This window comes from Pogona vitticeps, chromosome 5 (genome assembly GCF_051106095.1).
Source record: "Pogona vitticeps strain Pit_001003342236 chromosome 5, PviZW2.1, whole genome shotgun sequence".
NCBI classification, from domain to species: domain Eukaryota; kingdom Metazoa; phylum Chordata; class Lepidosauria; order Squamata; family Agamidae; genus Pogona; species Pogona vitticeps.
Window position 1 is genome coordinate 91,416,630 of NC_135787.1, and position 17,939 is coordinate 91,434,568.

At 39.4% G+C, this 17,939-nt stretch overlaps 1 protein-coding gene across 2 annotated transcripts in view; it reads right to left on the reverse strand.

The window, feature by feature from the left end:
• RAB28 (RAB28, member RAS oncogene family) overlaps positions 1-17,939 on the reverse strand; it is a 224,011-nt gene that overhangs the window by 17,124 nt on the left and 188,948 nt on the right. For both annotated transcript variants that reach the window (XM_020810571.3, XM_073001048.2), the window contains exon 5: positions 829-932. In XM_020810571.3, the coding sequence (XP_020666230.3) occupies positions 829-932 (104 nt within the window). The remainder of the gene's footprint in view (positions 1-828; positions 933-17,939) is intronic.

Sequence of the window (17,939 nt, forward strand, 5' to 3'; positions counted from 1 at the left end):
AACTGGATCCTGACTGACAGATGTTACAATTCAGATTGCCCCTGATGTGGCATCAATTCTCCCTTTGAAGACTTATGTAGGACACTGGTCTCAGAAATTCTGAGACAATGTTTGCTGATATTACTAGGATAAGACACAATTGTTATGGACTTTTGTAATGTAGGGGGGAGTACTTTGCATGTGCCTTAAAATTGTATGATAATTCCTGGAAGATACATAGCAAAATGTCTCCCTTTCTGAAGTACTGTCACTCAGTTATAAACAAATTCATTTTTACTTCTTTCGTAATAGCTGTGAACTTTAATTGACCTATAATTTTCCCCATTCACTAAGACACAGTCTATCCTTTCCTAAAGTACTTCCTGGCAAGTCTGTACCACAAATTCTTAGTGCTACAAGAAATTGCTGTTTCTCCTATTTTAGAGGCTTTTCCTGAGGATCAATATTTCAGCTCCTACTACAGCCTTGATTTTTTCCAAATAAAGGAAGGTGTGTGGGCCAACAATTCTCTTTCTAGATAAGCAAGACTGATATTTTCAAGTTACATGAACTATTTTAAATATCACATAGCTTGGGGTTGCCTATTTCTACAGGATGGGGAAAGCAATTTTACTTTAAAAAATCATAATGTGAAAACCTTTTGCCCAAATGTCCCCAAATTTGGTACAGATGAAGAGCAGTCTGTTACAAGTGTGTCAAATTTAGTTCTGATTCAAAGCCCAGTTTAAAAGTTACAAATTTTTGTTTGAGCTACCCCAATTTTTAGAATTGCCTTGTAGAATGTTGATTTGCTCTGCCACACAATATTATCATTGCAGCAATACTTACAGAATCACCTGTCTTGGCTGACACAAAATGGCTGCTAAAATGGTTTTCTTGGCAAAATCGAAGATGTTTATCAACTTTTACTGCACGCAGATGCTCTAAATCAACTTTAAAAAATTGGAGGGAAGAAAAGAAAAAATCATGTCAGAATGCTTACTCAGAAATCTTGAAATTTATTTTCCATGAATCATCAATGATAGGTCATACTGTGACTGAATGTTAGTCATATCCAGCTCACTACTGCTCTTTTATTTCTTCTTTGGAAACAATGAAAGAGGAAAGAGAAGGAGAAAAACACAAGATGGAATAGAAATGAAAGTGAAAGCAGTCAGAAAGGAAAACAATGCTAGGCAATTGTCTGCAATGAGTCAATTTCAGCAGATTTAGATTTTCCCATCCTTCCATAACAAGTGGACCATAGCAGAAGAACACAGGAGAACTGTCCTCCTTTGTGTCTGGTTTCCACAGAGAAAGAGGGGGAAAGGCACAGATCAATAGTAGTTAAAAGGGGTGGGTGGGTCATGACTTGCAGACTTACATTAAAAAGTGAAAACCTCAAGGGTTTATACAACACTATTGAGTAACTACCGTGTTTCCCCGAAGATAAGACAGGGTCTTATATTAGTTTTTGCTCAAAAAAAGCATGAGGACTTATTTTCAGGGAATTTTTTCATGTACAACAATCTACATTTATTCAGGTACAGTCACGTCATCTTCTTCTGGTTGCTGCACAATAGTGGAGGGCAGGGTTTCACTTAACTGAGGCTTATTTTTGGCATAGGGCTTATATTGCGAGCATCCTGAAAAATCATACAAGGGCTTATCTTCAGGTTAGGTCTTATTTTCAGAGAAAGAGGGTATTTTGCTTTTAAAGTAACATTATTCAAGCATTAAGCCTGGAAATAAGTGGCCAACAGGACCATACAACTCCCTACCCAATCTGGACATCAAGCAGTCTGCAAAGGAACTTGTTAGTTTAGCTTACAATCTTATTATAAATAACTACTGGAGTTCCTGATCACAGAAATGCTATTAAGTGTACTGAGCTGAATGCACTTATAGAGTACCTCTACAAATCTTTATAGTAAGCAAGGAATGGTGTGCCATGCTTTCAGGTGGATGGAGACATGGGGGCAGGGCTTATTTTCATTCTCCCGTCACCACTGTACACTTATCCTGATACATTTTCAGGTTTAATGGCTGATTAAAGCTGTTATGTTCAGGACGCAAGTAACACATAAGTTACTTGAATCTTGACCATACAGGTTTTGCTTTTGTGCTTCTAAAGCAGCAATCCTCCGCATGTTCCAATAGAACAACCTTTTAAATTGAGATTTTCCAAAGTAATATCCCACATATAATACTTGCCATTCAAACAAAATCAATCAGTCTCATGTACACTTAAATGTATATTTCAATCCTTGCCAAAATATTTGAAGATTTCTAATGAATAATTGTTGTAAGCGGCCCAGAGACCTTTGGGTAGAGTGGGAGGCATATAAATTAAATAAATACATAAATACATAAATACATAAATACATAAATACATAAATACATAAATAAATAAATAAATAAATAAATAAATAAATAAATAAATCAATCAATCAATCAATCAATCAATCAATCAATCAATCAATCAATAAATAAACATCTAAATTAAAAGACAAAATATCAGACAAAAACCCTAAAAACAAAAGAGGCAAAAACATAATGACATTTTAGGGACTGACTGCTATTTTATTTACATTTTTGTCTCTTGGTTTTTTTATTTTTTGTTTTTATTTTTTTGTCTGATATGATTGCATAGACTAACCATCTATTTCTTTGAAAACTAGAATTATTAAAAGAATGATTCAGCAAAGGCTCATTCAGTCAAGAATATGACTTTGCTTTACTTGTTTTCATAGAATCACAGAAAACTGAAGTTGGAAGGGGTCTACAATGCCATCGAGTCCAACCCCCTGACCAATTCAGGAATACAATCAAAACATATCTGCCAGGTGATTATCCAAGTTTCTCTTGAAAGCCTCCAATGGAACTGGTTACCTCACCAACTCCCAAGGTAACCAGTTCCACTTTTTTCACATTCCAGTCCACAACTGCTAATGCTTGTAGTTTCTACATCCAACCATGGTTCTCCCATAATGCTTTCCTTTCTCGACTTTGCCTTTCTTCCCCTCCTGATTCAGCCATAGCAGAATGAACAAACTGATTACTACAAATCCTAATGTGCAAACCACAAAAGAGGGAGACTTTAACTTTGGCACAATAGGCTTGATCCTTTCATAAACCAAATGGTTACTATCCCACAAAACTGCACCAGAGCACAGACAGAGTTCTGACTCCTGTCCTCTGAAGATGCCAGCCACAGAGACTGGCAAAATCCTAGGAAGAAAAAACTCAAAAATATGGCCAGACAGCCCGAAAAAACTACAACAACCATCGGACCCCCGCTGTGAAAGCCTTCGCGAATAGAATGGTTTCTGTTTATTCCTGGCCAAGTGGGGGTGGGAGGAAGAGAATTCATTACACTTGGCTCCTTTCTCAGGCATGCAGTGTGGGACAAGAGAGGGCTGCAAGAGCAAAACTCTCCTGGCAGCAGAAATAATGGCTGTACTTACTGTTTTCTTCCATTAAAATTGAACATGCCTTTTATTTTCAAGTTTAAATTTGTTTTACTTTGCTTTAATTTTTAGTTATACAAAAGACATATAAAAGAGAAAAAAACCCTAAAATACTCTTAAAATTAAGAATATATTTAAAATTAAACAGTAACAAACCTTTTTTAAAAAGTAGTTTGATACAGCTACATGATTCATAAATGACAATGTCAGTATTTCTGCACTACTCTCAGGTATACAAACATTTGTAGCTTCTTTAAGCATGTATAAGGAGACATCATATCTCCTTGTGGGAATGATTCCCCATGTTCCTTGCTGTTTCAGTGTGGCTCTGCCTCTTTTCCCACAAGCCATGATTCAACTACTGCATGGGCCAGGGAGCAGACTGTTAGAAACTGTATAGCAGTCACTCAGTGCTATTCCAACCACTGCTGGATGCTCCTGTTAAAATTCCTGTTAAACATGTATGTGTGTCTTTGGTGGTGGGGTTCATCCCACTAATGTCATATTGGATCTCCATCTATACATTTGTCTGCTTTTTTACATAAATTTATTATTCAATTCTTTTTAAAAAATCAGTTTATGAATGTGGGTTATTGTGCATCTCTAGCTATGAATCAAAAACCCAGGAAACAGCTCAGTAATGCTGCACAATATTGTTCCCGCATTGCCACCAGGAAAAAAGATGCCAAACTTTACATGGCAAATGGCAGCCTGAATGTTGCCAACACCAATGGCAGCAGTCACAATGGTCTACAGCAGTGGTTCTTAACCTTTGTTACTCGGATGTTTTTGAACTGCAACTCCCAGAAACCCCAGCCAACACAGTTGGTGGTGAAGGCTTCTGGGAGCTGCAGTCCAAAACTCCTGAGTAACCCAAGGTTAAGAACCAGTGGTCTACAGCACTGGTTCTCAACCTTGGCTTACTCAGGAGTTGTGGACTGCAACTCCCAGAAGCCTTCACCACCAACTGTACTGGCTGGGTTTTCTGGGAGTTGCAGTTCAAAGCCATCCGAGTAACAAAGGTTGGGAACCTAGGGTCTGCAGGATATCCTCTTCTGTGCAAAAGCACTCTCTGGATGGTTCACAATATAATTATGCAACGAACATTTTGTCTCCCAGTGAGTTGAGCATTTTACTTACCTAATGATGTACGGCTGAGTCAACCTTGAGCTGGCTACCTGAATCCATCAGGATTGAACTCAGGTCATGAGCAGTTTTCATAGGACAAGTATAAAACTCTGTGTTTTCCATACTGATCCACTGTTCCATGTCTCACAACTCATAACACAGTAGCAGTTCTTTATTTTCTTATATATTCCATTTGCCAGCTCTCTGACATTTCCTGCTCTCAACAACAATCATGCCTGCATAAAAATATACACTTTTGCCTTTGTTTGGCACACAGTTCTCCTCATGATCTATGTGCTCCTGTTTGAATACCTTCAAGATAGGACCTGAGTGAGAGAGGGCGGAGCAATAGCAGCGAGAGCACAGGGAAACCCAGGGCTCCGGGAAAAACCTCTGTAATCTCTGGTTTGCAGACCCTCAGAAATGAAAGGGGGCAAGGTCTTGCAGGAGAGTAAGCCTTGCTGTGTAGGAGGGTTGGGGAACCCCAAATTTCAGATAGCAATAAAGACATTACCTGTAACCATAATTCTTTGAGTGGTCCTCTGTGAATTCACACATATGGGTCTTGTCTGCACCTGCGCTGACTTTCTCGGAAGATTCTAGAGCTAAAAGTAACAACTTTAGGGTGTGATCTCACATGAGGTATATGCTCCTCCCACCTACCATCTTCCCCTGTTCCAAACTTTTATCCACTGGATAGAGAAATATAGTATAATTAACCTGTGATGGATTGAGGGAAAGATGTGTGGGTTGTGTGAATTCACAGAGGACCACTTGAAGAACTGTAGTTACAGGTAAATAACCTCTTCTTCTTCTTTGGGGCCTCTGTGAATCCACACATATGGGTGACTAGCAAGCTGCACTTACTGGTTGGTGGGACGTCACAATAAGAAGGAGGACAGGACAGCTCTGCCAAATGCACCATCAAGGCATGCTCTGACGTCCAGTCAATATGCTTCACGAATGTGGATGGTGTAGACCAGGTAGCAGCACGGCACATGTCAGGAAGCTCTGTGCCACGGTGAAGGGCAATGGAGATGGATAGAGCTCTGGTGGAGTGAGCTGTCAGACGTTGAGGTGGAGATTCTCCTGGAAGTTGATAAGCGAAAGAGATGGTCTGTACTATCCGTCGTGTGATGGATTGAGAAGAAGCTGGTGCTCCTTTGTTGGGCCCATGAAAACAGACAAAAAATTTATTAGTTTTCCTGAAGGCTTTTCTCCTTTCCAGATAGAAGGCTAAAGCACACCTGACATCAACATTGTGGAGCATATGTTCCAACGGAGAAAATGGAGATCTGAAAAAGGATGGTAATATGACGGGCTGGTTCAAATGAAAGTCAGAAACAACCTTAGGCAAAAATGAAACATCAAAGTAAAGAGTCACTTTATCAGGATGAAACTGGGTAAAGGGTGGATCAGCTCGGAGGGCTGAAAGCTCTTGGCTGGAGTGAGAGCCACCAGGAAAACTATTTTTAGAGTGAGTAGTTTTAAGTTGATAGACGCCATTGGTTCAAAGGGGGGGCGCATCAGAACATTAAGAACCATTGTAGGGACCATTGTGGGACAACGTGCTGCAGTGGAGGACGAATGTTATTGAATCCTTTGAGAAACCTTTTGACAGTTGGATGCAAGAACAGTTTGGAAGAAGGGGAATCATCTGGTTGGTGAGCCACAATAGCAGATAAGTGAACCTTCAATGTAGAAAGGGACAGGCCAAAGTTGAACAGATGAAGAAGCTAAGTGAGTAGAGTCTTCAAAGAGACAGGTATGGCGGGTAAGGTGTTATCTTTAGTATATTTTAAGAATGATTTCCATTTATTTTCATATAGGAGTCTAGTGGATGGTTTACGGGCTCGAAAGAGAGCATTTATCACTTCGGAAGGATCCTCCAGGGTGCAAAACTGAGAGAGGAGAGGTCGGGGTGGTAGAGCGTGAGGAGATCTGGTCTGAGAGGAAGCCTGAACATGTCCGTTGACATCAAAACCAGGTGAGTGAACCATGGCTGTCGGGGCCAATATGGGGCTATGAGGATTGCATTTGCTCTGTCTTGTTGTACATGGATGATTACTCTCTGGATGAGAGGTATAGGTGGAAACAGGTAAAGAAAGTCATGGGACCAACTGATCATGAATGCATCTCCCAGGGAGGTGCTGTCTATTCTGGCTCGGGAGCAAAATTGTTTGCATTTGCTATTGACTTTGGATGCAAAAATGTCTACAGAAGGTGTGCCCCAGTGATGGCATAGTTGTTGAAACATGATGTTCTTCAGAGACCATTCGTGAGTCCTTGTCGGTAGTCGGCTGAAGTGATCTGCTAGACAGTTTTCTTTGGTGGAGATATGGACAGCTATTAGGAAGATGTGGTTGGAAAAACACCATTCCTATAGGTCTACAGATAGGTAAAGGAGATAAAGTGAATGGGTACCACCCTGTTTGTTGACATAGTAGAGTGCAGTGGTGTTGTCTGTTGTCAACTACACAACTTGTCCCTTGATGAGAAGAAGGAAGGCATGAAATGCCCTGATGGTCGCTAGCAATTCAAGATGGTTTATGTGCAGGATTAGCGCCTATTTTGACCAGAGTCCGTGGAGGCAGTGAGCTCCTGAGGGACTCGCATCCGTTGTGACCTGTATCATTGGTTGCAGAGTAGAAAATGGTCTCCTGATGAGAAGGTTTGGCGGGCAAGCCCACCACACGAGCTGGGTGTCCAGCTCCGGTGTCATAGCAAGTTGTGAGGATGGGGGGAGTCTGTTGTTGGATTGAAGAGGGACAGAAACCATGCCTGTAAGGATCTCATTTTGAGTCTGGCATGTTGGACCACTGAAGTTGTCGAGGCCAGGAGTCTGAGTAGGTGTTGTGCGTGATGAGCTGACACTGAGTGTTGAGATTGGAAAGGGAGGATAGCTTGCTGTATTTTCATGATTCGTTCTGTGGGCAGAGATGCTCTGGCACGGAGTGAGTCGATCTCGATGCCAATGAATTTGGCCGTTTGTCTTGGTAACAGCTGGGATTTCGAGAGGTTGACCTTGAGCCTGAGATTTTGAAGTTCGTGAAGTGTTCTGTCTCGTGTTTGTATAGTGTCATGGTACGATGCCGCCACAATGAGCCAATTGTTGATATACTGTAGGAATAGATGTTTATTCCCTGGAGGCAAAGGAAGGCTGCGATCGGGGCCATACACTTGGTGAAGGTTCTTGGAGTGGTAGAAAGTCCAAAAGGGAGGGCACAGAACTGGAAGATGGCATCATCGAAGTGGAATCTGAGGAATTTTTGGTGGTCCGGGTGGGTAGAGATATGGAAATAGGCATCCTGTAAGTCAATGATGATGAACCAGTCTCCCTGTGAAACCAAGGTAATAATAGTGTTCAGTGTGAGCATCTGGAATTTGTGGGGATGGATGAAACGATTGACGTGTCTCAAATCAAAGATGGGACAGAGTCCTCCATCTTTTTTAGGAACAGTGAAGTATTTTGAATAGCAAACGTTATACTGTACCAGTCTGAGGGCAGGACAGGAAAAATGGCGTGTTTCTGGAAAAGGCTAGTGATCTCATTCTGTAGGGTGGAGGAGTAAGGGGTCGAACAAATAAGTCCCAAGGGAGGTAACCTAGAAAACTCTACAAGATAGCCAAATGTGACAATGGAGAGGACCCACTTGTCTGTCATGATAGCCTGCCAGTGGTGGAGGAATGGAGCCAACCTGGTGTGACATGGCATCAAGGAAAAGAGGATAGGGTAAATAGGTCAAAATGATTGTCAATATTGCTTACCCTTTCACTGTCCTTTACGAAAGGGTTGCTGCTGTCGAGGCTGATTTTGAGGCTGAAATGATGACATCAAGGGCTGAGGGGTTGGAAGAGACCTCCCAGTTTGCTGAGGACTATATTGCTTATAAGGTTAAAACCTTTGGTATTGGTACTGTCTGGGATAGAATTGGTTCTGGCGGCAATATGGTTGTTGAAAGGTGGTAGGCAGCTGGCTCAAATACAATCGTGTTGTTTTCTGTTTCTTATGGAAGTCCTCCATGGTGTCATCCATCTTTTGGTTAAAAAGGCCGGTACCATCAAACGGGAGATCTTCGATTCTGGCCTTGGTGTCATCAGAGATTATGGATGATCTAAGCCAGGCATGACATCGAATCGAAATGGAAGTAACAAGAGTCTTGGAAGCAGCTTCAGCAGAGTGTCTGGCTGCAATCCTTTGTTGTTTAGGAAGAGCGACTGCCTCAGAATAAATATTGATAAGATCGGTCTTGATAGATTCTGGCGTTGATTCAAGAAGAGGGAGTACTTTATTCCATAGATGGCACTGATATGTACCCATAGCCGTCTGGTAGTTTATATTTCTAAGTAAAAATGACTGTAAAGAATAGATTCGTCTCCCTAAAATATCTGTCTCCCTACCCTCCTTATTCACAGCAGTGGCTTTATATTTGTTGTGTTCTCGTGACTGACTGGATTCAACGATAATGGAATTAGGTAGTGGATGCTTGTTAAGAAAGTCTGTATTGGTGCCGTTGGTTTTGTAAAGGTTATCAGTATGGTATGAGATCTGCATCATGGAAGGAGGCTTATCCCAAGTGTCCTTAATAAGCTTGAGGATAGATTTGTTGAACACTAAGCTCAGAGGTATGGAACCTTCCTGGTTTATGTCATTGTTTGTTTTTTTTTGTTCCTTAACTTTTAATTTTTTAACTACAAGTGATAGGGTAGGGATTATAAAAGATAAAGGAATTGGGAGGGGAGGGGGGAAATTAGAGGATAGGAGAGCACAAAGTATACAACCATCCAATCTTTTCATATTTCCATAAGAAAATCAACTCTACTTTTTTCCCCATTTGATTGCCCTCCAGATATTGACATAATTATATTTAAATTTAAGTCTATGTTACTCCAACACTATCAGGATATTGAGACCATTTATAAAATAAATCCTGTCATTCAAGTTCCTTCTGCCTTAGGTAATCTTCCAGCAGATCTACAAATATATCCATTTCTGTCACTTCCCATATTTTTTCGATACTCTCCTTAGAAGAAAAACACAGATCCCAGACTCTAATCCAGTTTTTAACATAACCATTTCTGACTATGATGTCTGAATAGCACACTGGGTTATTGTTCTTCCCATCTATTTTATCTGGTGTGGCAGTCAATACCAACAATTCTGGACTTAATACAGTTTCATTTAACTGCTGTTTAGTCTCTGATAATTCCTCTTTCATCAGATCTTCCAACTGTCTGAGATGTTCATTTACCTGCTGGAATCCTGCATGTTAACCTTCCATTCTATATCAGAATTTTGTTCCCCTATTCCCATAGTTTGGGTTTGGACAGACAAGGTCCTCAATCTTTTATATTTTAAGTTTTCAGAAATCATTTCAATCTTTCAATTTCCACTATTTTATCAACCAACTGATCCCCCAATCATAAACTTCCTCTAAATACTCCCTCCCATCCACAGGCATTATAGTCTATAAACCAATTTTTAGCCCCACAGTTTAAATTACAACCATGGCAAACTTATCAGTCTCTCATAATCCAACCAAAAGGAGTCTACGTTAAACAGCACATACGAGGGATCAATCTCTTCAATAGAATCCTTATAATCCGTCCAGCTCCAGTCCTGATTTTATTAGCTCTTCTGTCTTGATTGCGTCTCTCGTTGATGGTTCACAGTCCATTTTTTTGCTTCCAAAAACTTATTGTTCCTTCTCCAAAACCAACAATCTTCTGTTTACCAAGTCTTATCCATCCCTAAGATGAATGACGAATCCGCATTATGACTTTTTGTGATCGCTATAGCGATTCGCAAAACAGTCATTCCAATGGGGGATTTTCGCTGGACGTCGATTAGGTCCATGCTTCGCGAACTGTTTGTTCGCAAGACAATGATTTTTCCGGCTGCACAAAATGGCTGCCCTGTGTTTTCCGGACCCATGCTTCGCAGGGCAACCATTTTTACAGGTGATCGGTGCTCGCAAAATGGCTTTCCTATGGGCAATCTTTGCTGCACAATGAGGTATTTTCCCCATTGGAACGCATCAAACGGGTTTCAGTGCATTCCAATGGGGAAACTGATTTCGCATGATGACAATTTAGCTAAACAGCAATTTTCCTGGAATGGATTATTGTCGTCATGCAGGGCACCACTCTAGCACCAAACACAAGAAACCAGTCTCTCCGATAAAAATCCTTATGATCCGTTAGACTCCAGTCCTGATTTTACTGACTACTCTGTATCATCTCACTGCAGAATCGCTGTCCATTTTCTTACTCCCAAAAGTTTTTTATTCTCAAAGTCTCAGACAATCCAAGAAGTAAATTCCAGGTTAAACAACACTCACAACCTTCTGTGTCTAAAAGCCTGCCCAGCGATATTTCACTTTGGAATTTTTTTTCCAGAAACAAGAGATTTTTTTCATCTCAGTGTCTCTCTCTTGGCCATAAGTCAGCTTGCTAATTAAGAAACCATTTCACTTTTGATAAAGCAAGCTGGTAAGTAAAGCTTGCCGCTACTATTCTTCTTTCAGCCACTAATTTCTCTTCATCTTCATAGTATTTATTAGTATTAAGTATTTAGTATTAATAGTATTTATTCATAGTTCAGAAATTTATTTATTTATTTATTTATTTATTTATTTATTTATTTATTTATATTTATTCATGTATTTATTTATTTATTTATTTTATATCCCACCTATCTGGTCGGTTAGGACCACTCTAGGCGGTTTCCACTTACTTTATTACTGTATGTTTCCAATTCCATGTTATTTGTTCTCCTTTCCTCAGGGAGTGCGGGTCGTGGTGGAGATGCTCACAGATATTCTGCCAAAATGGCTCCTGCGCCGATCTGTGATCAGGTGACTTTCCAAAGGAAGAAATACCGGGTTGCTGCCCAATTTTCCTTCTTCCTGATGCTCACCAGCTCTTCAGAGAGACCTCTTCTGATCTCTCCTTTGACCCATTATTAAAAGTTCTGAACTCTGGGATGATCAAGAACAGATCCTGCCTCTCCTCTATATGGCAATCTCAAGTATTTGAAAAAAGCTATCATATATACCCTCAGTCTTATTTTCCTGTGGCTAAACATGTCCAGTTCTTTCAGTCTTTCTTCACAGGACTTTGTTTCCAGTCCCCAGATTGTCCTTGTTGCCCTCTTCTGAACTTGTTTGTCAGCATCCATCTTAAAACATGATATCCTGAACTGGACACATTATTCAAGATGAGGCCTAACTAGTATTTAAGTGGATTCATAAGATTTGGAGACTATACTTCTGTTTATGAAGCCTAAAATAGCATTAGCCTTTTTCGTAGTCACATCACACTGTTGGCTCATATTCAGTTTGTGATCTACAACAACTTAAAGATCCTTCTTGTTTGCAGTATTGCTGAGCTAGGTATCCCCCATTTTGTAACTGTGTTTGGTTTCAAGACAAAGTAGTGGAGGACAATGCTAAGGAAAGTTAAAAAAAAGTGCAGGAAGCACCATGGTAAAGTGTCACAGTTAGGAGCAAAAAAAAGGAGGAACTACAAAGCTGCTTTCAGATTCTTGAAGGGGATTCCGCCAGACAAGAGAAGGGCTGAAGCTCAGCAAAACACAGTCACTCAACCCACACCCTAAAAAAAGATAAAGAGTAGTTGTAGCAGGAGACCCCTACTGCATAGGCTTAAAAGTGAAATATGTCTAGATTATCTATCGATCCGCCAGACATGCTGTCTCCCTGGAGGATAGATTAGGGATGTGATGGAATGATAGTCGTTACTCATAAAACCCAGAGATGTATATCCCTTTTTCTCATCCACGTGGGAACAAATGACACAGCCAAGAGGAGCTATGAAGAAATCATGTCAGATTTTGAAGTTCTTGGAAGGAAACTCAATGCCTTTGTGGTCCAGATAATATTATTATTTATTAATTTATTATTTATTCCTATCACTCTACCAGTACTCAGAAAAGGAAAAGAAAGGGAAAGGAAAATACTTCGTGTGAATGACTGGCTACAAGGATGTGAGGGATTTGATGTTTGGAATTACAGGCTAAGTCTTCTGGAAGATGGACTGCTGGCAAGTGATGGTTTGCATCTCACAAAAGCTGGGAAGAATGAAGAACTTCATCAGCAGGGCTTTGAACTGAATTGCAAGGGGAAGGGAGACACATGCTGAGGTAAAGACATATGAAGGCTTCACCTCTGAGCTAAAAGGAGCAGACTGAGCACCTGTAATGAGGGCCAATAATAATCTTCCAAAAATGTAGGAAATAAAGCAGACCTCAAATCACACTCTCTGATGTGTATACAAAAATACCAGGACTAAAGGAAACAAACAAGAACTGAAAATCATAGTCCAGGAGGGTAAATATGATTTCATAGGGTTAACTGAAACTTGGTGAGATGATTATCACATCTGGAATACAGCAATTGAAGGATATAAATTGTTCAAAAAGAACAGAAAGAATAGAAAGGGAGTTGGAGTTGCAGTATATGTAAAAAAAAAAATACACATTCCTGCACAGAAATACAGGAGGAGGGGATTGGCTGTCCTATTGAGACTGGATCAATGTAGTTGGGACAAAAAAAGAAAAGGAACATGGTAGCTGGTATCTACTACTGACCAGCCAATCAAGAAGATGCATATGAAACTTTTGAAAAACAAACTGCAAGAATTTCAAAGAAACACAATGTAATAGTAATGGGAGACTTTAATTATCCTATGTGTTGGGAGACAATTTTTGCCAAATATGGACAATCTAAGAAATTCCTGGCTTGTTTGGCTGATAATTTTCTCCTACCAAAAGCAGGAGAGGCAGGGAATATTTTCTTCTCTGCCATGCAGATTTTATCTTATTCATGTATTCGATCTATTTTAAATCAGCCAGAGCTCCAGGTTGCTTATTTCTACATTGGGTAAAACAGTGTTACTGTTTTTAGATTCATACATTGAAAACATCTTGCTGAAACATCTCCAAATCTCACAAAACAAGAGCAGACTGTCTGCTATATCTGTGACAAATTTGGCGCTGATCTGATGTCCAGTTTCAAAGTATTTATTTATTTATTTATTTATTTATTTATTTATTTATTTATTTATTTATTTATTTATTTATTTATTTATTTGATTTATACCCCGCCTATCTGGTCTACTCGACCACTCTAAGTAATTATTTTTTGTTTGAGGCACCTCTATTGGTGTCCGCCCGGGCACCAATAATGAGTTAGTACTTCTATAACAGTGGTTCTTTGAAGTTCATCTACGAATTTACATAAACTTTTCTTTTGGTGTCCAGTTCATGTCATTTGATTTGATCCTGGGTGCTCTAGGACATGCACATTGGAGGTTGGGATGGGCTTCCCACTTTCAATTCAGCTGTAGAATGTTCTGAGTAGTTTTCTATCTGGATGTAGAAAACTCATCACATAGACCACAAAGAAATGGAAAATTAATGAAAAATTAGAAGATAGTAATCTATAAACATAGTATCATGGGTACCATAGAATACTGACCATCTCCTAAAATTCTGGTATTATGTCTATTAAAGAACCGGAGGATGTCCCCAGAAAGCTCATCTAAAAATGCATATGAAAATGTATACATTACAAACATGTACACAACGTTTGTGTGATCTATACTAAATATGGACACATCTCTATATGGGGGAAATTACATCTTGCAATTGGGTTACTTCCCAATTACATGAACAGGATGAAACAACAATACAGGCAGAATTTTAGAAATTCAATCACACTGGCAATTTCTATTTCCAGACTTACAAGTTTAGTTGCAATTGAGCATGGCCTGAATCAAATGCTTCCCTACAAAAAGTATGTATTAAGGAGGAATCTGAAGGAAGTAAAAGAATTAGCATAATACAGAGTTTCTAGAAGCTTATCAAGTTTAAGCTTGGGGGGGGGGGAAAGAGAATTACTATCTTTTGAAGAATGCCAGAATGCCTTAGTGAAAGTGAAAACCACACAAAAGCAATTAAAACGGGTATGTAAAATCGGGTATGTAAAACAATTGTTTAAAGGACAGGTATTTGAACAACTGGGGCTGAACATATTGGGATATCAGAACAATAACAGCAAGGAAAGTTTGCTATCAAGTTTCTTTTTTTGTTTTGTTTTTGTTTTCAAAGAATGTTCATATTTAGTTCAGATCTTAAAAACAGAGCTTTTTCAACTGATTTTATACCCTATTTCAGTTTATTCTGTACCTATCAGAAGTGCAAAATATTCATTCAGGGGAAATATGAAAGAAATTAACTCATAATTAAAAATTATTATTGCAAATATACAAATGTCATATTTATAAACCCATGCGTCATAATTTGACACTATAAAGACCAAGTGCATTTGAAATATTTTCATTTTATACCATTATCTAACCACTGGAAATAGAGAAATTGTTTAACTCCACAAAAGCATGCACAACATGAGACTTAAATCTTGCATTGGCTTTACTGCAGTCTCTTCAAATGTAATCTTGAAGTCACTGGAATCTATATTGAACAGTTTTTCCCTTTATTGCATTACAGTCCCCATAAGGGTGTTGATTCAATGTCAAATTGTAAGGGAAATACATTCACAGGGATTTAAGGACAACCAAGTTCTTTATGTCAGTATAGCAGGAAAAAACTTCAACTGATTTCCTGAGGAAGGGACCCTACTGACTTGAGAAAACTTGTAAATTTGCAAATCTAGTAAGTCTGAATAGTGAATAATAGCATTTGATTATCAACTGAAAAAAGTCACATAAAATACTTACTTAAAAATGATACTGGAGGTATTTAATTTGTAGGCTCTAGAAAACTGCACTGTGAGATTTTTAGTTCTAAGAAGGTTTCTACAGTCCATTTATATTTTATACTCTGGTTAATATAATTTTGGCTTTAGCAATAAAAGGTCTTAAACATTAATTTTCAAGGGCCCAATTCTTGTTTAACAGGTCGTTTTATCATATGGTTTGACTTCTAGGTGATACCCCAGAAATGAAATGTTCATGAAAATGCTTTCCTAGTACTGTATCTCTGGGCCAAAATATTGGAAAATAAAAAGGGCAGAAAATCTATTAATTCGTTAAAATGTCACTGTAGCTCTGTACGTAAGAATGCAGAGCGCTTGAAATTACCCTCAGGTGGATAAGCTTCTTTTTCTATCTAACTTTTCATATTGCTTTTCATGAAACCAAGAAACAGAAAGTATTTGGGGTATGTTATGAGCATGGATGTGACTTTTCAAAGTACAGTGAGTGGAGAATATAAATTATTCCAGAAAAATACCATTGTCAAAGGAAGACAGTCTCATTTTTAGGGAATGTTTGAAAATTTTTACCACCACTGCACACTAATTTCACACATCAAACTGTGACTCTGAAGCAGAAGCTAGATTAACCTTGGACATGCATAAGATGTGTCCTTGAACTTTCAAATGGTAAATAAGATTTCTTATATTTAGCATGCAATCTTATATACCTGTGAATGCTACAGGATATTGCAAACTTCCCCTTTGTGAGCAGAGAAAGAAGTCAAATCACAGTGACAGGAGGAAATTGCAGGGGGCCACCTCTGACTGGCAGAGGAAAGCTTCACCCCCATCTCAAGATAACAATTTGCTTCTGAGAGTATTTCAATATGGCATAAGAGACTCAACATGCTAATGGTTTCTGAAACATGCTAAAAGCAGGAATAGAAGAGTATCCATACTTTGTAGAAAATTCTGCAAGTATTGTTTCACAACTCAAGGAATTACCAGAATCAAGCAACACCAAGAAAAAAAATCTATCATACCAGCCGCTGTGTGCACCATAGACATCATCCGTTATTGTCTGTCTTCAGACCGCAAGGACGTATTCTTTAGCACTAAAGCTGAGCACTTGCACTCTACCATCTGTCAAAGTGGGTTTAATGAAGATTAAAGCACAAACAAAAATTCTTGGGAGTAAAGAAACAACATAGGAAAACTTGCAACAAGAGCTTCAGCACAATAATAAAGTACAAACCCAAAGCACAAACCCCTAGACACTGAACTTGACAATGAGGAAGGAAGTGGCACACTCAAGTATAAAACACAAGACACATCAAGCAAATGAAAGGTCAGCCATCAAGGACTCAGATGCATATACACTAATGCTCAAAGTATGGGGAACAAACAGAGAGAACTTGAAGTCCTAGTATGTGAGGGCAGGTAAGATGTTTTTGCCATTACCAAAACTTGTTGGGACAAAATCCATGATTGTAATTTGCTGCTAGAAGGATATAATTTGTTCAAAAGAAACAGACGCAACAAAAGAGGAGGAGTTGCACTGCATGTGAAGAATACTGTACTGTAATATAGGAGACCAAGGATGAAAGCTTTCCTGAAGCTCCTTGGGTGAACGTTAGGGGAAAAACGAATGACAAAGTAGTAGGTGTGTACTACAGGCTACCTAACCAAGCAGAGGAAGTAGATGAACATTTTGCAAAATTAGTTGAGATGTGTAGGAAACACATTACTGTAGTAATGGTGGATTTTAACTAACCGGATATCAACTGGGAAACTAACTCCCCTCGCAGGGAGCAGGGACCTATTTCCATGGTCCGCCCTCAAAGGCTACTGGATCCGGCTGGATTCCAGAATGCCATGAGAGGTGTTACGGCTGACCTGGCTGGCGCTCCTGTCAAGGCTCTGGTTGACGGCTGGTCCACCACTGCTGCTAGGGCTGTAGACATGATCGCACCTAAACGCCCTCTCCAGCGCAGAGCTCGGCCAGCGCCTTGGTTTAACCAGGACCTTTGAGCGATGAAGCAGGTCAGGAGAAGGCTAGAGCGCAAGTGGAGGAAGAACCCGACAGATTATAATTAGATAGCTAATTAGAGGGTCAGCCATACTGGACCTAATACTTACTAGTAGGGAGGAAATAGTTGAGGGAGTGGAAATTGTAGGGATTTTAAGAGAAAGTGACCATGTCATATTAGAATTCACCATCATGCAGGCAAGGTTAACTACCAAGTCAGACAAATGTTCTAGATTTTAAGAGAGCTGACTTTAACAAATTAAGAGATGTAATAGGAAGGATTCCATGGATGGAAATCCTAAAGGGAAAATCAGTTCAGGATGTTTGGGAAACCCTGAAAGGTGAGATAATAAAGGCCCAAACCAAAACAATACCAAAGAGAAAGAAAACCAAGAGACATCTGACAAGGCCGGTGTGGATGCACACAGAGCTCTCTGACAAGCTAAGGGACAAAAAGGATAAGTATAAAAAATGGAAAAGGGGGCTCATACAGTGGGGTCTTGACTTCAGAACTTAATCCGTATTGGAAGGCGGTTCTCAAGTCAAAAAGTTCTAAGGTCAAATCTGCATTTCCCATAGGAATGCATTGAAAACCAT